Source organism: Psammomys obesus, unplaced genomic scaffold, assembly GCF_907164565.1.
Source record: "Psammomys obesus unplaced genomic scaffold, mPsaObe1.curated_primary_1811, whole genome shotgun sequence".
NCBI lineage: Eukaryota > Metazoa > Chordata > Mammalia > Rodentia > Muridae > Psammomys > Psammomys obesus.
In genome coordinates, this window is record NW_026585644.1 from 35,476,650 (window position 1) to 35,498,898 (window position 22,249).

At 40.3% G+C, this 22,249-nt stretch overlaps 1 protein-coding gene and 1 non-coding gene across 2 annotated transcripts; one reads left to right on the forward strand and one right to left on the reverse strand.

Annotated features, from left to right (window-relative positions):
- Window positions 1-7: 7 nt before the first annotated feature.
- On the reverse strand, window positions 8-20,595 carry Trmt61b (tRNA methyltransferase 61B). The gene is given in 10 exon segments (XM_055622079.1): window positions 8-310; window positions 4,124-4,272; window positions 5,326-5,478; window positions 6,403-6,503; window positions 6,506-6,535; window positions 6,538-6,570; window positions 8,599-8,728; window positions 8,730-8,821; window positions 9,504-9,602; window positions 20,475-20,595. Coding segments are annotated over 10 exon segments (1,026 nt in total). The 3' UTR covers window positions 8-192.
- On the forward strand, window positions 9,605-9,676 carry Trnac-gca (transfer RNA cysteine (anticodon GCA)). Its single transcript has one exon. It is a non-coding gene; the product is annotated as a tRNA-Cys (tRNA).
- Window positions 20,596-22,249: the final 1,654 nt, after the last annotated feature.

Consider the following 22,249-nt stretch of genomic DNA (forward strand, 5'->3'; position numbering starts at 1 on the left):
TAATGACTGATAATAATATAAAGTTCTAATTTGATGGTTCTCTGTCTTCAAACTGATTGCTGTCACCTCAGATATACTCAGTTCAGTTGTTATTTGAACTTCCTCCACATGACAAGCAGGGCTTGAGAAAACAATTAGGGTCATAACACTGCATTAATTAAAAGAAAGAAAAATTAATATGTCCTGAAGACATTACTGACATGTGTGACCAGTTTGCCAGTGAACAAGTCTAACAATATAGGGACATGGTCTATATGAAAAATCAGAATGGGATTCTTTTGTAACAGAAAATGTATAATACACTGTATAAATGGTTTATAATTGTTCACCAAAAGGTGTTGAAATATTAAACACTGTCCCTTTCCTGTAAGCTTTTTCTCAGAAAAAGTTTTAATCATTTGTTTTGAGGCTACTTTGCTAGTTTGTATACAGAAACTTTGTCAGTGATCACACAGTAACTCTACAGATAGGCTTATAACCAAATGGATAATCCTGTTTCATAAATCAATGAATCTGATACCAAGTTTTATGTCCTAAATAATGTGCACATACAAGGACCTAAACTTGTTTTTTGTTTTTTGGAGCATTTTAGGAATTGCACTTTGCAATTAATTTAACAAAATATAAAAACATAAAACATTACATTTTGTTTTCTGTACAAAAAAAAAATCCCAAAGAGTAGAATATTTGATAGTTATGTGAGTATATTATTGTGTGAATGTGTTAGTCAATATGGTCAACACACTTAAGAATCTACAATATTATCAAAAACACAGCATAAAATAAACTGAATGTTGTGCTTGTTTTTAAACTCTATTTTATTTGGAGTTCTTTAAAGCCTCTCCCTTTCAACCCCCAACCCTATGTAAGAAAGAAAAAGTTAATAGGGAGAGAAGGCACAGATCCCTTTACTTCTACTTGTTTAGGGTCAATGGGTTTTTGGGGGGCTATAACAAGCTCTGTCAACAGCAAGCAGTATCCTTCAAGCTGCTGTGCCATGAAGTGTCTCTCCTGTGTCCCTCCAAGCCACCTGCTACACACCCTCCTTTCTCTCTCTGGGGTCCCCTATTTATCTGAGGTAGGTTCCCCTACCTCAGAGTCCTAGGCCACGCCCTTCTCCATACTTCACGAGGCAGGCCATTACCAGCTGGCAAAGACCATACCATGCAAGAGGTCATTATCAGCTGTGGACAAACTGAAGCCCAAACTAAAATCCCACACTTGGGATTAAAACAAAAACATATTTACATAATATTACCGAGTTTTTGAGGAAATAAAAACTTCCATTACATACCCCCCTTTTTGTAAAAAAAAAAAAAAAAAAAATGGCTTTTCTCCTAACATTAATAAACCATATACAATAAAAATAATAAAAATTATCAGGTAAGAATTAGATTTACAAGTCCAGTCAATTTGTATTTGGTATTCTTGGAAAAAAAGTATTATCTATCCTATCCTGGTAAGTCCAAAGTTCTGTACCTGAATCACTTTCTTATACCTTGTATCTATCAATCTAAAAACATCTCTCTAGAACTAAAACATTGTCTTGGTTCCTAAACAACTAAGCTTAATTGTAGTAGGACTATGACTATCTAGTCTTCAACCCCATCAGTGACTTTAGAAGGAAATATTACTTAAGTATGTAGGAAGTGAAGAGCAAGCAGCTTCCAAAACTATAGAAATGACAGACACAGATGACTGCCTGAACATTCACCAGAGGCTTCCCTGTTACACTGGGGCATCCAGTCTTCAGCTGATTGGCCCAGAATATCTGACAGACTTTTCCGTGAAGCAGGAATTTTGAAGGACCAACCACTTAGTCTCTGCAAAGTTAGACAGTCAATTTCCCAGTGTCATGCTTGTTCACAGTTTGGACAGACAGCCTGCTATCAGCAGGTGAAAGAAAGTTTTCTCTGTCCATATTTGTTTCTTTGATTCCTATCATCATCTTTCTTTAAACATTTACTGTTAGCATTGTTTATTTTTTTCATGAAATTTTGAGGCTTCTAACACATTTCCTATTAGTAACTGGTCAATTTCCTCACTTCCTCGGCCAATTGCCCTGATAAACCTGTATGAGACAGAATATGAGTAATATATAATGGATAGTTTTTACTTTTGATGGCCTGTTGCAATTGAATAAGTAACGAAGTTAATTCTGGGTTATCAGGAATAAATTCAGCAGTTTCTCTGATAACCATTTTAACTGCAGATCAGCTTCTAACAACAGCTGACACCAATCCCTTCCAATCTTGGGGAATAAGTCTGTTTTGCATAGCCCAGTTACTTAATATTTGCTTAACAAAAGATGAATGCATACAATATCATATAACATATTCTTTAAAATGCTTTAGATCTAGTATTTCAGTTGGACACCATGTCATCTCATAATAAGCCTCACCACCAATATTAGCAGGCCTATGTTGCACAAATACAGGGAAGACTGGCAGTGCCTGTGTAGGCCCAGGCGACTCCTCTGGTGGTGCATTTGAGTCCAGAGCCTTTCTGGCCCACAGGCTTCCGGTTTTTCCCCACCCCCTGCTACACACACCTGACAGTGCATGGAGAAGAGCAGGGCGGCAACAGTAGGGAAACACCCATTTTTAGTTACTTGGTCTGAACGCTTTTTTCTTCCTTTATCAGCAGCACTATTTGCTTCCCAAGTGCTTCTATCTCTACTGCAAACTCTCTTGTACCACCAACTCTGCAATCCTTTTCAAAACTAGAGACTTGAGTGACACTTCTGGTTTTCACATTTCATCCACTTTTTCCTCAAACCTCTTCATATCCACTCGTAATTATTCAGTCACTCTTCCAATCCTTTTAAAAATGGAATACAGGCTTCTGAAGGGGCCATGTTTGTAGCTGGGTAGAGAAAAGACTGGGGTTTTCTGCCTTTCCTTTTGGCCTATGAGCAAAGCTTATTCTTAAGTAAATAGGACAGAAGCAGAAAAGCAAGGCAAATTGACTGTGATTATATTGATTGCTATGAAACAAGCTTTGGCCTGATGGCTAAAACTATTAAGTGGCTTCCAGATACCTAGATCATGATGAATTCTGTTGCTCCTTCTGGAAATGCAAAGAAAATAAATCTACATATCTGGACAGAGTCCTAAAATCCTACTGGTGTTATTCTGGGAATATATAGTTAGCTCTTGCTATGTGGCCTCTACAGAAACTTTGACTAATTTTGTAGTTATAGTGTCTCACCTTTCTTGAAAATGGTTGAGATAGTGTGTCTGTGACATTAAATGGCATTAACATATTTTGGTTACTTTTTCTGTTGTGTTTACTGTCCAGATAGCCACTGCTGGTGTAGTGATTAAAATCCAATGGAAAACTTTACAAAACGGAATACAGGAAGAAGACAAAGCAAAAACAGAAAATCCAGTCTGGGAGCAACATGGGAGAGAACCCAGTGGCAGCTGCCACTATAAACTTTTTACTGATATATTAAAACTGTATATTCATTCCTTCGTAACTTGCCGTTTCCTCCATGGCATTAGAAACCAAGTTCCCCATTATTCCTAAGCCAGTTCTAGGTGTCACTTGTGAGCCTTTTTATCTGCTTTAATTGGTTTCTTACCAACCACATTGGCACCTTATTTGAAGTTCCTTAAAGCCTCTCCCTTCCAGCTCCCCAACCGTAGGTCAGAGAGAGAGAAAGAGAGAGAGAGAGAGTAGAGAGGGAATGCAGACCCCTTAACTTCTTCCAGTTGTTTAGAGTCAATGGTTCTTTTAGGGCTATTCCAATCTCCATCAACAGCAAATGCAGCAAGCAATCTCCTCCAAGTTGCTGCGCCACAAAGTACCTCTCCCATGTCTTTCCAAGTCACCACATTGTCCATCTCTGGTCTCTCCCAAACTGTCACAGGCCACACTTTCTCTCTCCAGGCTTTCCTATTTATTTTCCTCAGAGTCCTAGGCCTTGCCCCTCTCCATGTTTCATGAGGCAGGCAGTTACAAGCTGGTAAAGACCACACCACACAGGAGGCAATTATCAGCTGTGGACAAGCTAAAGCCCAAACTAAAATCCCACACCTGGGATTAAAACAAAAACATATTTACATAACATAACTGAGTTTTTAAAGAAACAAAAATTTTCATTACAACTGAAGCTCACCATAGGTTCTCCTCTTGAAACACTTCATTTCCAACCTCAATTTCCTATTGAGAATGTAATTGTAAATCTTCATTGATGTTTAGTCTGACTTTTGGATACAGAATTCCACTTCTCTGTTTTGTAAGGCAAACCACATAGCCAGTCTCTAACTAACCTAACTTATCTGTTCATAGAATTAAGTTCACAGATGCAGATTCATCCAAAAGTTCAATAACCTGTGTGATGCTTTCAGAAAAGTGAAAAATGTATTTTAAATTTCTATCAAAATAGTAACTTTATGTAGTTACATTTCTCATCCAAATTTAAAAGCTATTACCTAAACCCAGATGCAAGAGTTAATGAAAGATTAAAAAGGCAAGTTAGGTGGTGAGGCAGCTCAATGGTAGATTGTTTCCCTGGCATGCATGGCCCTGGGTTCAATCCCCAGTACAAAAAAAAAAACAAAAACAAAAACAAAAACAAAAACAGAAAAGAAAAGAAAAGAAAAGAAAAGAAAAGAAAAAAAATTAGGTCACAAGCGATTTTATTGTCTTAACTAAGTAAAAACAAACAAAAAACCAGATCATTATTTAACTTTACGGTTAACATTAGATCAATTTTCCAACCTGTCAGAAAAAAATACCTATTACTGTTTTTGTAAAAGATTATTTAAATAGCAATATAATAGAATTTGGGTCATGTGGTCATTTTATAAAAATTTTATGTAATGACATGTACACCTTACCTAGTTATAAAATGATCATTTTATTTTGTTTTTCAAAACAGGGTTTCTCTGTGTAGCCCTAGCTGTCCAGGAACTCTGTAGATCAGGCTGGCTTCAAACTCACAGATCCATCTACCTCTGCCTCCCAAGTTCTGGGATTAAAGGCGTGCACCACCACCGCCTGACACAAAGCCGTTATTCTAGTCCGACGTATAAGCAAAATAAAACGTTTCTTCGGGAGGCAGAGGCCAAAAAAGTTGCTAAGAGTTTGAGGCAGCCTAGGCAGTGAACTGAACTTCCAGATCATCCCCCTGGGCTACAGGATGTCTTAAAAAATGGAGGGAGCCCCTCACCACCTGAGGCAAGCAGGGAGCTACCCTTGCTCCTTGCCAGCTGCCGCAGAGTAGAGCTGGCCCTGGGAGTGTGGGTGTGGGAAAACTGGCGGGCTGTCCAACTTAGCTACCACCCAGGCCCCAATCCAGAACTTCGATTTTCTCACCCCAACATCTACCCCATCTGTGAACTGCTGGAACACTTGAAAAGGCCGGTCCTGCAGACCCAAAGCTGCAGGATCTCCATGACAGCAGACAACAGAATATCTGAGCGGAGTCCCAGTGGCTCCAGAATTGACAGTGTAGCAGATTCCAGAGGCCTCAAAAGAGAGCAGTGACTCATTGCAGTGAACGTTAGCAAGTGAAAACGTATGGAACATACTGTGACATTCTACAGCTTCCATGACAAGATTTTTTTTTAAAAAATTCTATCTTATTCACTTTTTTGGGGTAGTGGGGAGGTCACAGAGGTGGAGGGTGGATATGAAAGGATGGAGAGATGAGTGGGACTGGGATGCATGATGTGACGTTCACAGGAATTAGTAAAAAGTTGTTTTTTTTTTTTTTTTTTTTTTTTTTTAAATGGGGGGACAGGAAGAATTTTAAAATCACAAAGAAAACCAGGCTGAGGCTGTGGCTCAGTGGTAGAACATGGGATTGGCATGTGCAAGGTTCTGGATTTGATCTCTAGCATCTCAGACACAAACAAAAGCCCCACTCCCACTAGTGGCTTACTCACTTTGCCAGGTATCCAGCACATACACCACTCTGTTTGTTTGAGATTTGGGACCAGGGCAGGTAAAGCAACGTGAGGATTTAGCACATCCGGAGCCACCAACACCAGGCTGCTTGCTTCACACCCCCCCCCCCCATTTAAAATTTTTATTGTTGGCCATGGTGGGGCACACCTTTGATCCCAGTAGTTGGAAGGCAGAGGCAGGTGGCTCTCAGTGAGTTTGAGGCCAGCCTGGTCTACATACTGAGTTCTAGGACAGCCAGAGTTACATAGTGAAACCCTGTCTCAAAAAAATCATATTTATTGAGGGAAGCATACACGTGCCACAGCATGCTTACGGAGCAGAAGAGAACTTAAAAGTAGTTCTCTCACCATGTGGGACATTTAGGACTGTTCGGTTTGGTGGCAAGCCCTTTTACCTGCTGAGCCATCTTTAGCTTTAATCCTTTCCTCCTTCACACTCAATAACATAGAAATCATTTAAAATAACCTATTGCATCAAATGTTAGAGTTTATGTCTTCCTTTTAAAATATCACTATAAATAAAATTCACATCGCCTGGCCATTCTTGGGTATGACTTAATCTCCATGAATCACATCAGTGTTGCTATTTTTTTTAGCCCAGTCACAGTGGTCTTTTGTATCTCAAAACCTAGGACTTGTCCTTGTGATCCAACTTAAGCAAAAAGTAATTAATGATATTCTATAGTATTAGTTCATAAACTGCCAAGAATTAATTTTCAAAAGGTATTAAATATCTCTGGAAAAAAATCAAATAGTTACAAAAATTTCTTCCCAATCCCTAACCCCAAATTTTCCTCTTTGGAGGCAGCCATATGCTAAGCACGTGCCCTTCCTGTGACAGCTTTATGTATATGAACCTGCAATTAATTCTGCGTTTAATCTACATTATGACTAAACCACACCTTACGACACTGACATTGCAGCAATATGCAAACGCTGTGCTCTTTCAAACTATTGAATTCTACAACTTATTTATCCAATAGCTTCTTGATAAACATTTACCTGTTTCTACTCTTACTCTAATACAAATAATTCAGGGAATATTCTTCTGCCTAAGTCTGTGTAATGGTAATCAGTTACAAGTCAGGCTTAGGGAGCATGTAAGTTTTATATTAAAAAATACAGTTATTCTGTAAAAAAAAAAAAAAGGCACCAATTTATAGATCAAATAGAAGTGCACTAGAGTGCCTGTTTCTCAATACCCACCCCAACAGTTATCCAACATTTTACATGTGTCAATCTAAAATGTGAACAGTTTGTCATTGGGTTTTTTTTTTTTTCTTCTTTTGAGATAGCTTCTTGTTGTGTAGCCCAGCGTGACCTAGAACTCACTAACTAGCCCAGGTTAGTCCAGAACTCACAGTTTTCCACAGTGCTTTCATAACTTGCCTACCACTGCTAATTTTCATTTTTTTCAAATTATGGATGAGGTTGAGCCTTCCGTGTGTGTGAGTATCCAAGTCTGTATAAGTTCTTGGAGAGTATACTTACAGGTGGGGGTCACAGGCTGACGCTGGGTGTCGTCCTCGTCTGCTTTCCACCTCTTTTTTGAGACAGGGTCTAATTGCTCCATCCCTAGGCAGATAGTGCCAACACCCACGCCAGTGTCGCCATTGTAGCATGTGCTACAGGGTGGGAGATACGCTTTCTTCGGAAATTCGCTCCCTGGAAGGTCCCTGGCAGACTCACCCCACTTGGAAAAGAGACGTATTCTGAAATTTCTACGCTTTTTCAGTTGTGGCTCTGGGGCTGGATTAATAGATTATAAATCTTTAGCAGGACATATGGGAGGATGGTTAACAAAGGTGTAATTAGATTTTGATATAGAGAGCAACTTTGGCAGGCATCTGACTTAGCTCCTGACTTTCCTCTTCACTGGTTAGCAATAATGAAACTGCATTTGAGGTTTCTTTTTGTTTGCTCTGATCAAAAAGTTTTTAGGCCAAGATTTCTTGTGGGCACTGCTTTATGTTTGACTGCATTTTGAGTTAAAATGTAAACTTTGTATTCTTGGTAAAAGTCTGAATGTTCTGGGAAGTATGCCAATTTTAAGGTGCCTTGTAGCACAGGGGCTACAAGATTCAGTAGACACACTGTGGGCAATTCTGGTAACCGGATTCGATTCCAGGATTCCCCAAGGTGATAGTAGAGAACTGACTCTAGGAAAGTTACCCTTTGACCTCCACACTTGACTGTAGCCGAGTGACACACATACATCAAATACTATCACAATGGTACTATAAAATTTACCCCTAAACCACTCAACATCCTCTTAAAGTATTGAACACAAACACTTAATAGCTGTGGGGAACAACGGAGTACGTCTGTTTAGCAAGCCCACAGCATTCTCATAGTAAACTGGCATAATCTCCATTGTAGATAAGGAAGTGGTGAACATCAAATTTAAATTTCTTTCTAAAATTATCAGTGTCTGAACATGTTTAAAATTCCAACATGTTAAAAACCTACAACGGTCGGTGATGAGGACACTCATCTGACTGTGTTAGTGGGCCCGTCCCACTAACAATCCCCATGGCACTACTTCTGGATATGTTATGGTGGGCCCTCTTCCATCAACGATACGTAGTCCCCCAAAGCTGGCCTCCGCAGAAAACTGTTACTGGAGAACTCGTCAAGATCTAGGTGGGGAACTTCCCTACGATCACGCTGAAAGGGATTTACGCGTCGTCCCCGGACACCCGCTCGTTACTATTGAAGTGTCCGACGTTGCAGAGCCGAAATGATTTCTTTAATTGCGTTTTTCTCTTTCCTGCCTGAGCTGTAATAAACTCCCAGGCCCGAAAGGGTCCCCTCTCTGGAAGGGGAGCAAAAAGAGGACGCGTGAAGCTCTCCCGGCTCGGTCGCCAAATGGGGCACGGTGGGCAGCACTCGATCCTCGGAGTCTCAGCGTGTAGGGTCTCTGTGGCCCTGCTCTCGAGGGGTGACTCCTCCCGCGAGGTCCCCAGTGTCTGAGGTTTTCCACACAGTAGAGCCTCCAGGTCCCCACAGTCCCGACGCGCGCCTCAAGGCAAGGTCCAGCAATACCGGAACCGCGCTCCCTCCCAAGGCCCCAGCCCAAGGAACTGCTTCAGCTCCAAGCTCCGGTCGCCTCTGGAGGCGCCTCAACCTCACAGGAACCACAGCGTCCTACAGAGATCATGACGTCCTGCAAGAGCTGTCGCACACGGGTGACACAACCGCACCTCAGCCCGTTCGGCTGGTTTCGGGGCAGTGCAGGCTGCCGGCCTACCGGCAGCGCTGGCTGAGTGCGTCACCGCGCCTGGGTCCAGCAGATGGGCGGAGCCTGGGGCTCGTTGCCCTCGGGGCTAAAGTTCTAGCTTTTCCCCGAGCGGCCAGGTACAGATTTACTGCGCAGCACCCTCCACCTAGCCACCCCGGGACACGAGGACCAGGCAAGCGTAAACGCAGAGCCTTGTGGCACCTGGGAAGTTCTCTACCAGGTTTAAGTCACTGGTGGTGGCGGACGGGAACGTCACCCATCACCCCAAAGAATCAAACGTAAACCTGCCCTGAGATTCAGTGGTCAGACGTCGTAGGACTGCACCGCTTAACTGGCCTGTATACCTTGCTCATAACTGGCAGGGCCTTTTCGAATGAGCAGGGACCGGTTCAGGTTCAGCCCAAGGTCCAGAGTGTCCACAAAGGCAGAGTAAACATTAGCAGCTGGGGGTATAGCTCAGTGGTAGAGCATTTGACTGCAGATCAAGAGGTCCCTGGTTCAAATCCAGGTGCCCCCTTGTCTTAGTTTTTGGAAACTAATTTAAACCAGGTATAGCGGTGCAATCCCAGCACTCCAGAGGCAAAGACAGGTGGATATCTATGAAATCAATACCAGCCTTATCTACTTAGCGAGTAGTAGTATATAGGACAGCCAGAAGCCGGAGCTACTATACTGTTGTTTCACTGTGTGCTTATCCAACAGACTTTTAAAAAACCAAACAACACAGCTTTTTAGCCCCCTGCCCCCCCAAAACAAAACAAAACAAGCAAAAATTAGCCGGGTGCGGTAGCTCACGCCTGTAATCCCAGCGCTCAGAGAGGCAGAAGGAGGTGGATCTCTGTGAGTTCGAGGCCATTGTAGTCTGCAAAATGAGCCCAGAACGGCCAAGGCTACACAGAGAAACCCTGTCTCAAAAAATCAACCTAGTTAGAAATCTCACTATTCCATTTCTTAGCTATCTTGTCAGGGACCTTGCTGAATTCACTTTATCTCCTTCTTATAATAAATCATAAATGCTGATTTCTAATTGAGTTGCAAATTTTCAATATACATGGAAGGTATTGCCTGATTCTCAATAAACTTGTGCCCTACGAATGAGCAAACAGGAATGAATGATACTTAAATTTAGCTGCAAAAGGTAACTTCAGTTTTGTTTCATTTCATTTATTTTATTTTATTTTTATTTTTTGAGACTAACCAAGGCCTCAGTATGTAAAGTGCTTGGTTTGCAAGAACTGGGGTCTGATTTCCAGAACCCAGTGAGATGTCTCAGCAGATAAAGGGACCTGCTCCAGAGATGATGACTAGATTTCTATCCTGGGGACCCTATGGAAGGACCCACTTTTGTGGGTCTCCCCTGACACCTACACATATTTTGTAACATGCATCCCCCCCTGCCATTATACACTTTTTAAAAACGTGGCGTGGTGGCACATATTTACATCTGTGATTCTGATCCTAGGGAAGCAGAATAGAAGGACACACGGGAAGTAGAAGGGAGAGACATTCAGTTTGAGGGTTTTTTTTTTTTTTTTTTTTTTTTTTTTTGTTTTTTGAGGTATGGAGAAGTTGGGGATGTCAGCTGAGGAGAAAGGTCAGCTGGGTGCTTTCTCTGCCTCTCTGAGCTAGCAGGCTTTCACTCCAGCATCTGGTAAAATAAAGAAAAACTGAGATTTTTATTAAAAACAACACAGACCAGTGGAGAGAAAACCCTATCTCAGGCAAAGGGGATGGAAGTGGTGCGCAGACATACAGGCAGGCACTCGCCCGGACACACAGGACTAAAACTAAACACTCTTTCAAAGATGGAGAAAATAGCTGGGCAGTGGTAGCACACAGCTTTAAACCAGCACTCACAGAGAAACCCTGTCTATAAGTAAATAAGAAAGAAAGAAAGAAGGAAGGAAGGAAAGGAAAGGAAAGAAAAAAGAAAGGAAACTCTTTCATAGTCTGAGAGTGTAGCTGCTCCTTAGCTAATTGCATGTCTAGTTGCATCAGGTCTTGAATTCAAGCCTCACCACCCCTGGAAAAAAATTTTATTCATATTCCTTAAGATTACCTCATTTTGTCTCTCAAAACTGAATTTGACATCCTATCCCTAAAATTTATTCAATAGTTTTCTTATGTTACTTTTCAAAAAAGATCTATGCATATGAATGTTTTGCTGTATATATGCATGCATGTCTACCACATGAGTGCCTGGTGCCCTCAAAGGCCAGAAGAGGGCATCAGGTCCCCTGAAACTAGAGTTACAGACAGTTGTGAGCCACCTTGTGAATGCTTGGACAGAACTGAGGTTCTCTACAAGAGCAGCAGGTGCTTTTAACCTCTGAGCCATTTCTCTAGGCCCTGCTTACATTTCTTTTTGTGTTTATCACGTTCTTTGAGCATAAAATCATCCAATAAACATTGGTGGGTTTCATTATTTCTAATTTTGTTATTTGTCCTTGTAAGTAAATAAATAGAAAAAAAAGAACCACATAAGATGCTCTATGAGCAGAAATAGTGCAGTACAACTGTAAGAAAGTGTCAGCTGGGCACAGTGGCACAGCCTGTAATCTCAGTACTTGGTAAGGGAGAAAACAAAGCAAAGGTTAAAATCAGGGATCTCTTTCTTTTTCCGCCTCTCTTTCTTTTATCTTTTTCTCTCTTAGTTAGTGTTAGGGGAAAGGAGGGGAAAAGGGAATGATAAAAAGGGGGTGTATAAGATTATAGAATAAAAAGTAGATTATTGAATTTCCTTGTGTCAAATATTTTGTAATGGTATGGATTATGGTCTATTGACAAAATTTTAAGATTGTTTTGTTCAACTTTTGCTTAATGTATTGTACATATGCAATTTATTTATTGCATATTGATAGAAATTTAAGGTTTTTTTAAATCAACTTTTGCTTGATGTATTGTACATATGCAACTCATTAGAAATTGTGGTTTAAAATTCCAGTCTTATGAACGCTAACTATTGAAAACTGTTCAGGATGATTGGAGATGCAAATTAGTGGTTAGTCACCTATAAACAATTTTACTTGTAGATTGTAAAATTGTAAGATTGTTAGATTGTAGATAGAGTCATACCACCCAAGGAATACCATCCACCTCATTTGAGGTGGTGTCTGTCATTGGCCTGGAGCTCACTAATTAGGATTGAATATTGAGCCCTAGAAAGCCCACTTCTGTCTCTGCCTTCCCAGTACTCTAATTATAAGCCTGCCACCATGTTCAGCTTTTTTACATGGACTCTAAGTACTGAATGAAGTTTCTCATGCTTGCAAGACAAGCATTCTTCCCAGCTCGAAAATACCTCTTTTAGCATTTTAAATGAACCACACCTGGTGACACAAGTCTATAATCCCAGTTTCTAGGATAATTGAGGCAGGAAGACACTATGTCTAAAGCCTGCCTGAGCTACAGAATGAATTCAAAACCAACTAGGGCAACTTAGTGAGACTTTTCCCGTAAAACAAACAAACAAACAAACAAACAAACAAACAAATAAATGAAGGCTGAGGCTGTAGTTAGTGTCTACCAAGTTTGTCTAGCACTCATGAGGCTCTAGGTTCAGTGCCAATCAAGCACAGAATAGTTTATACAACTGCTTCTCACCCTGTAGGTTGGGACCCCTTAGGAGGCCAAACTACCTTTTTGCAGGGGTCACTTAAGGCCATTGGAAATTTCAGATATTTACATTATGATTCATAACAGTAGCAACATTACAGCTATGAAGTAGCAAAGAAAATGATTTTATGGTTGGGGGGAGATTACCACAACATGGGGGAACTATATTAAAGGGTCACAGCATTAGGATGGTTGACTTGGCTGGTTTAAATACTGGTGATGTTGTCGTAAGGTCATATATTCTTTTTTTTTTTTCTTTCTGAAACAGGGTTTCTCTGTGTAGCCTTGGCTGTCCTGTACTCTGTAAACCAGGCTGGCCCCAAACTCACAGAGATCTGCCTGCCTCCCAAGTGCTGTAATTACAGGTGTATGCCATTGCATTCTGCTCTATTTGTTCCTTTCTACACAAGTTTTGTTTTAATTATTTTGTTATAATCAATGGGTGATTAAAACATGCTCATTGGCTTGGGTGGTTGAGGCACACACCTTTAGTGCCAGCGCTCAGGAAGTAGAGGCAGGAGGGTCTCTGGTCAGCCAGGACCTGTCTCAACAAACAAACACCAAAACCAAAAATTAAATTAAAAATTCATCATTGATTCAACTTATCCTCTGGCAGCTGTATAAAGCTCCACCCAATATCTGCATTCGTATTAGTTATTTTGTCATTTTCATCTGCTTACATTTCTCAGAGATGTTGGATCTTCTTTTCTTCATCTGAGTCTCCCTCGACGGGAGATTGCCCTTGCTTCTCTCCTCCATCAGTTTTCCCGTGTTTCCTATATTCCATCTCCTCACTGGTTTGGGTAGAGAACATCATCCTTCACTCACAAAGAGAACTTAGAAGCAAAGTCTTTGACATATCATACACTGGGAATCCTCTTCCCCCACAGTTTTCCAGAGATGCTGAACAAATTCAAATTACTAACAGAAGTGTGCAAAGCTTCCTTCCCTACTCTGCATGGCCTTGCCAATGTCTGTTACATATTTTCCCAATTATAAACACCCAAGCAGGTGTGAAGGGATTTTGAGGTTTTGGTTGCATTCCCCTGATAATTAGTGATGTCCAATATCTTTGCATGCACCTTATTCTTTGGAAAAAATGTTGATTCAAGACCTTGGAACCTTTTTAGGTGAGAGAAGCCTTATTTTCTAGGTCCTTCCAGCTTGGAACTTCAAGTCTTTTGCTTCTGGAGAAATATTTTCTTACTTTTTTTTTTTTTTAATTACAGAGAGAGGGATAGGGATGGAGGAAGGGGAACAGAGAAGCTTGCAGGAATTGAGTCTCTCTTTCTACCATGTGGGTCATGGGGTCCAAACTCAGGTCCTCAGGCTTGTTGGCAAGTGCCTTTACCCACTGAGACTCCACCAGCTCTGGAAAACCTTCTCTGAACAAGCTGTTTGATAGTTTCTTTCTTTTCATTTTCTCTGATCTCTTTCAGGGACTCTTATGCAAATGCAGGGCTCTTCACTCTTCTTTTGTTATTGGGGTATCATTAAAAAAGAACTTCTGAGACTGCTGTGGTGACACAGGCCTGTAATCACAGCAGGAAATTACAAGTCTGGGTCACCCTTGCAGAGACAGAGCCTCTGTTTGGAAAACAAAACAAAACAAAACAAAACAAAACAAAACAAAACAAAACAAAGCACATGTACATGCATTAAAATGTCTTCCTGAGGGGCTAGAGAGTTGGCTCAGTGGTTAAGAGTACTTACTGGCTGCTCTTCCAGAGAATCTGGGTTCATTTTCCAGCACCCACTGCTAGAGCCCGCTGGCAGAGTTGAACAGTTTTTGAGTGGGGAATGAGGATTGAAAGAAAATTAAAAAACCAACACACTACGCATGGGATCTGTTCAAGAGGGCTTTCAATAGAAACTGTCACACCTAGTTTATTCCAATAATCCCTTTTTATAGCCAGAGCAAAGCACCTTGATACAATGAAGGAGTTCATGAAGAAGTCAAACTTGTTTACCTTGACCACCTGTCTGTGTGATCTTCACACAAATGAAAGGAAATGAACTTTGCAAAACAGCCTGCCTATTCCTGTCTGCAATTGAAGGCCAGAGAAAAAACATGCTTTTCGATGAGAGCTAAATAAAAGCAGCCTGACAAACAAGTGGCTCTCCACAGGTCTTCCTTTTTAAAAATATTTTAAAAATTGACTGTAACTTAAGAGCTATGGAGCAGATGACTGTGCCTGTCTTAGGTTGTCTCTATTGAAAGAATTCAATACAAGAATTCCATCATTCATGCCCTGTCTTAGGTTGAATATTCTTCAGAGAGATTTTGCCCCTTTTTGATTACCAGCCTCCATTAGGGTAGACACTGGAGTTTTATCTCATGCAGATCAGCTTTACCATTAATAAGCCAAGTCATATAACACTACATAAACGTCACTTAAAAGATGACCCTTTATCAGAATACCAAGCCTGAGAAACATTCACAGGAACCATAATAAAAGAAGGCTGTTGAACAACCAGAACCTGTTGTCCATTTGAAAGCTTAGAAACACAGTTTGTTAGTTTACATCGATGGCAAAAAACATTAAAATGTGGCTCTTGTATAAAAATGTTGACATTTCCAAACAACAAAACATGGCAAGCTTCCAAATATAGATCTGCTGAAAACCAGAATCAGAGCAAAGTCCCATAGTCAGGCCTCTTTTTCATTCTTCCTGATTTTGTTGAGAATTGTTCTGATTACCAGACCAATCAAATCCAGTCACACTGTATCTAAAAAGTTTCTCTCCACAAAGTCTTCTCGAGGATGAAAGGAAGGTGGGTCAGGAGCATAAGCCCAATACAGCTCTTCCTTCACCATCAGGACAGAATCTACCATGGTCAGCAACAGGAGCATCCTCCTTCCAGGGGACATCTCCTGCAAATAGCACCAACGTTTCTGGGATCCACCTGGCTCCTCCTTCTGCGTCCTTTGGAAAAACACAAACATGCCCTCTTACCCATATTAACAAAAGGTTGGGGCCCTGCCATATTCCAGTAATTGGATCTTCCAATTTACTTGAGAATAATTATCTTCAGTATTAGGGTGCCACAATCGATCAGCCACAGAATGGCCTTGTATATCCACATTCAAAAAATTTGAAATAAAGAGAGTACGGTTAATATAATTCTGTGGTGTTTGGGGATATAACTTGTCTTTTTTTATTTTTTGCACTTGGTTTTTAAGAGATCCATGGACACGCTCTATAATTCCTTGACCTTGAGCATTATATAGAATACCTGTTTTATGACTTATATTCATTTGCACACAAAAACTTGGAAAAGCTTGACTATTTTATGCAGTACCATTATTAGTCTTTATAATGGAAGGAATACCAATTGTAGCAAAACATTTTAAGTAATGGCTTACAGCCTGTTTGGTGGCTTCTCCTGTTAAGGGAATTGCCATGATTAATCCTGAAAAAGTATCAATTGTTATGTGAACATATTTTAGTTTTTCAAATTCTGGGATATGAGTTATGTTCATTTGCTACAAATGACTGGGAATCAATCCTCTAGCATTGACACTATATTGAGGAACATGAAAATGTTCAGGACAAGAAGAACATAATCTTACAATTTGTCTAGTGGCTTCTCTGGTAATATTAAATTGCTTTCTTATTATTTATACAATACTCTGCCTGCATGTATGCCTACACACCAGAAGAGGGCACCAGATCTCATTATAGATGATTGTGAGCCACCATGTGGTTGCTGGGAATTGAACTCAGGACCTTTAGGAAGAACAGCCAGTGCTCCTAATCTCTGAGCCATCTCTCCAGCCCTAAATTGCTTTCTTAAACTCTGACTATTTTTATGATGTAAGGCATGAGATTGTTGAGCCAAGTCTTGTTGAGTTAATCTGACCAAGTATGTGGCTTAATCTGCTAAATCATTCCCTAAAGTTAGAGGTCCAGGAAGTCCTGAATGTGCTCTAATATGCCCTATATAACAAGGCTGCACACAGCTCTGGATACTTTGTTGTATCTCTCTAAATAAATCTTGTATTTGTTTATTAGCTGTATCAACATGTGTTACAGTTTCTAGGACTTGCAAAGCCTTACCAATATAATGGCTATTAGTGTACAAGTTTAAAGAAGTAGAAGCCATATTTTTAAAGACTGCAGCTACAGCTCATAATTCTACAAATTCACCTGAGGCTGGTAATGTTTGAAAAACAAAAGTTTGTCCTTGCAGTACATATACAGCTTTTTCATTTGAAGATCTATCTGTGAATACTGTTCGAACTTGAGGGAATGGCTCTTTTTTAATTATTTTAGGAAATACAAAAGCATGCTCATTGACAAACTGAAGTAATTTATCCTTTGGATAATGTTTGTTAATATGTCCTAAATAATGAGTAAAAGGTATGATCCAAAAATATGCATTTTAAAATACCCAGTCTACTTGCTGTTTGGTAAAAGGAACTCCAATTATAAGGAGGACTCTCTAGCAAAATACTTTTGAGATTCTATGTGAGCCATTTGAACTAAACTAGCCACTGCTTCATAAAATGGTGTTAGAACTCGCACAGGAGACACAGGCAAGTGCAACCATAAGAATGGTCCTTCTTGCCACAATACAGCAGTTGGAGTAAGAACAGTAGCCAGAATATATGCACCCCATTTTTTTGAATAATCTATATATTGAATGTGTAGTTTTTCAGTAGCTAATTCTATCTTTTGCAAAGCATCATGAGCTTCGTTGGTAAGTTCCCTTCTTGACAAAGGATAAGCCTCTCCTTTTAAAATGTCATAAAGCAGTTTCAGATCTCCTGTAGTTAACTTCAGATAGGGTCTAAGCCGATTAATATCACCCAAGAACTTGAAAATCATTTAAAGTTTTTAGATTGTCTTTCCTTAATTGAATTTTCTGAAGCATAATAGTCTGAGGGTATAATTTATGTTCCAAATACAAATATGGTGGCTCTGCATCTTTTCTGGTGCAACTACTAAACCTTGACCCTTCAAAGCTTGCTGTTAGTGTGCAAAAGCACTTAATAAAATCCCTTCATTATTATGAGCCATTAAAATATTATCCATATAATGAATATGTTTATCTAGTTTTAAAAACAGCTTGAGCCACAAATTTTTGACATAAGATTGGACTATTTGCCATACCTGGAGGCAATACAAGCCAATGATACCTCTTCATAGGTTCTTTAAAATTTACTGATGGCATGTAAAAGCAAGTCTTTTACAGTCTTGAGGAACAAGAGGAATAGTATAAAAACAATCTTTCAAATCTAGCATAATCTTAAAAGTATCTCTAGGTATAGCAGAAGGGGTAGATAATCCAGATTGCAAGGCTCCCATTAACTCCATGGTCTCATTTACTTTTCTGAGATCTTGTAAAAGTCTCCATTTTCCTGACTTCTTTTTTTATATAACACAAATAGGGGAGTTCCAAGGTGAGTTTGATGGAGCAATACAGCTGCTATCAAGCTGTTCCTGTACTAACTGCTCAGTGGCTTTAATTTTCTCAAGGGAAAGAGGCCACTGATCTAACCACACAGGAGTATCTGCTTTCCATATTATCTACACAGGGTACAGGTTGTTCAGTGACCTCCCCTAAAAATAACCCAACCCTTTTAAAACATTTCTTGGGGTAGGCATTAATGGCTGAGCTATGCCTTGTCCAAATTTTCCTAATCCTGAATTTGGTAAATATCCTTGATAAAGCATCTGATTTGTAACTACATTACAGGACTGTAAAGATACACTCCCATGTTACTTATCACATCTCTACCCCACAGATTAACAGAAAAGCCAGGAACAATATATGGTTTAAAGGTTCCCTCATGTCCTTCCTCATCTTTGCAAGTTAATCCATCACTACTTCGTTCAGGACATTGGCTTTGTCCTATCCCTTGTAATTGCATAATAGAAGATTGCTTAGGCCAGTGCATAGGCAGTTAAAACAGAGACATCAGCTCCTGTATCCAACAACCCTGTAAAATTTCTTCCACTAATTTGTAACACTAGTTCAGGTCCATTGGGAATGATAGCTTGTATCCAATAAGTATCAGAGGATCCAAAACCTGCATCTCCTCTCCTATCCTTCTTACTTGCATTTTTTTTTTTTTGCCTGAACTTGGGGAAGCAATGTTAATTGGGCTAATCTCTGACCTTGTTTTAATACAGAAATTCCATTTGGAGAGTGTGTCATAATTTTTATTTCCCCTTCATAATCGGTATTAATTACCCCATGAGCTACTAAAATTCCCTGCATAGTTATACTACTTCTTCCTAGTAATAATCCCATATCTCCCTATGTAATGGACCACAAACTCCTGTAGGCAAGGCTTGCATCCCCATTTCAGGAGTTAATACTGTGTAGGTGGAGGAACTGAGGTCCAGTCCTGTGCTACCTGTAGTTGCTCTACAGAGGTCCTGAATGGATTTCCTTGCTGAAGGATGAAATTCTATAGTGCTCCAAAATATTGTTGTGAGGCCTGGGGTTGACCCCTTTTCAGTTTCCCTGCATTAAAGGGTTTCCTGCAGCATCCTGTTTAGACTTACATTCATTAGCCCAGTGCTTTCCTCTTTTACATCTTGTGTATAGACCAGGTTCCTTTTGACTCCCTTCTTTCTTACTAGCATTAGGACAATTTTTTCTTTGATGTCCCATTTGTCCACAACCATAACAACTTCCAGATACTCCATTCATTGGGCCTTTCTGTTGCTGAAATAATACCTCTTTAATAGTCTTCTCTTGTAGGTTGGCAGCCATAGCCACTCCTTGAGTATAAGATGGCCTGAGGTCAGAACATAACCTAATATAGTCAGAAATATTTCTTTTCTTCCTAAAGGGTCTCAAAACTGCTTGGCAGGTACTGTTAGCATTTTCATTGGCCAATTGTTTTACTAATAATAACCCAGAATCTGTATCTCCTACAAGTCTGCTTGCATTAATCTTGCTACAAAATCTTGAAATAATTCATCAGATCCCTGACAGATTTTAGACAAATTCTCCACCTGTCTACCTGTTTGTGGAAGTTTATTCCAGGCCCTTTGGGCAGCAGCATTTGCTTGAGCATAAACTGCCACATCAAAATCCAACTGCTGTCCTGTTTCCCTATAGGTTCCTTCTCCAGCAAGCATGCCATAAGTTATAGGAACTGCTTGAGCTCAACTGAGTTCAGCTGTACCTTGACAGTGCACTGAAAATCCTGACTTCCATAATAAATTATCTCCTCCTGATAAACATTCTCTTGAAAATTGCTTCCAGTCCCTTGGGCAGAGGGCGTCAGTAGATAAGCACTCTAACAGCTTGAGTAAAAGGTGCTGTAGGACCTCATTGAGCACATGCAATTTTCAATTCTTTTAATTGTCTAAAAGGTAGAGGAGCATAGACTCTCACCATATTACTGTCCACCAGGTTGCTCTGAACTGGAAAACCACACAACTCAGTTATATCTTCTCTGCTCTGCCTGGCTTGTTGTAAAAAAGCTTGTAAGGGGGATACAGTTGCCCGCACAGTGGACAAAGGAAAAGGTCCCCTTGTCTTTTGAGCTACAGCAACTGTAGCAGTCCCAGGAGGAGGGTCTAATCTTGCAATCAATGAGGGAGTTTGAGTGGGGGATTAAGCCTCATTTTCCCTAGTAGATAATTCTCCATTTTTTTTCTGTTTATTTCCTCCAAGCCCCATTCCAACTTTTTTTTTTCTTTTTGCCAAGGGTTAAGTTTTTTAAACACTCATACCCAGAATTGGAGGTTGTCTCTCAGAATAATACTTAACTGCTGCTTTCTCCAACTCTGCAACCTCATCAGGATCTAAGTCATCCTCAAAGATGGGCACCAAACTGCTGGAGCCCGCTGGCATAGTCGAACAGTTCTTGAGTGGGGAGTGAGGATTGAAAGAAAATTTAAAAAAACCAACACACTACACATGGGATCTTTTCGAGAGGGCTTTCAATGGAAACTGACACACCTTGTTTATTCAAATAATCCCTTTTTACAGTCAGAGCAAAGCACCTTGATGCAATGAAGGGGTTCATGAAGAAGTCAAACTTGTTTGTTTACCTTGACCACCTGTCTGTGTGATCTTCACACAAACAAATGGAAGTGAACTTGGCAAAACATCTTGCCTATCCCTGTCTCCACATGAAGGCCAGGGCAAAAGCATGTTTTTTTCACTGACAGCTCGATAACAGAGCAGCCTGACAAACAAGTGGCTCTCCACAACCCACGTGGCAGTTCACAACTGTCTGTAACACCAATTTCAGGGAGTTACAGTTTCCCAACATCCTCATACAGATATACACGCAGGCAAAACACCAATGCATGTAAAATTAAAAATAAATAAATTATTAAAAATGTTTTTCTGAGGACCAAGGTTACAACCCAGTGCTTGCCTTGCACAGCCCTAGATTTGATCCTAAGGGAAAGAGGGAAGAAAAAAAAAAAAAGAAAGGAATGAAAGGCTTTGGAGAGATGACTCTCTCCAGTTAAGAGACTTGGCTGCTCTTCTAAAGAACACAAATTCCGTTCCCTTCACTATCAGCGTCAATCACATAGTGACTGACAACCAACCGTAACTCCAGTTCCAGGGGGTCTGACATCCTCTTCAGGTCTTCACTGGCGTCATGCCCACATGGTGCACACACAATCATGCAAGTAACACACTCAAGTCACATAAAATAAAATAATAGATAAAAAAGTTAAAAGGGAGCCTGGAGAGATGGGTCAGTGGTTAAGAGCGCTTGTTGATCTTCCAGAGAACCTTAGTTCAGTTCCCAGGACCCTCATGATGCCTCACAACTGTCTGTAACCCCCGTTCCAGGGACCCAACATCCTCTTTTGGTTTCCATGGGTACCAGACATATAAGTGGTGTACATATTCATGCAGGCAAAGCACTCATATACATAAAGTAGATGATGATGATCATAAAGAATTTTTTAAAGAAGAAGGAAGGAAGGAAGGATGAATTCTGATTTGATTTCAGTGTTGCAGTACTTTTCATTATTTCATTATTTTAAAGGTGTAAACCACCATGCCTGGCCTTCTCTCTTATTTTGTGGGGCACGAGTGTTTTGCTTGCTTGTATGCAAATGAACCACATGCATGCAGGTGCCGAAATACAGAGAAGGCATCAGATCATCTGGAACTGGAGTTACGGGCTGTCTGAGACATCATGTGGGTACTGGGAACTGAACCTAGGTCCTCTGCAAGAGCAGCAAACCGTCTTACCCGTTAGGCCACCTCTCTAGCTCCGTTTTTATTTCTTAGAGGTTATAGTAATCTATCAATTTTTAAGACATACTTTTTTTTTTTTAACATCATAACTGTCTCCAAAAGTTATGGAGACTGTGTTAGGTGTACTGACTTTGAGACATCCAGTGGAAATCTGTTTCTTATGGCTGTTGTAATAGACTACCATAAGCATGACTGTGTAACAACAGAAAAGTGTTCTCTTACATTCTGGAGGACAGGAGTCCAAGGCATTAACATGACCATGCTCCTTCCAAAGGCTCTA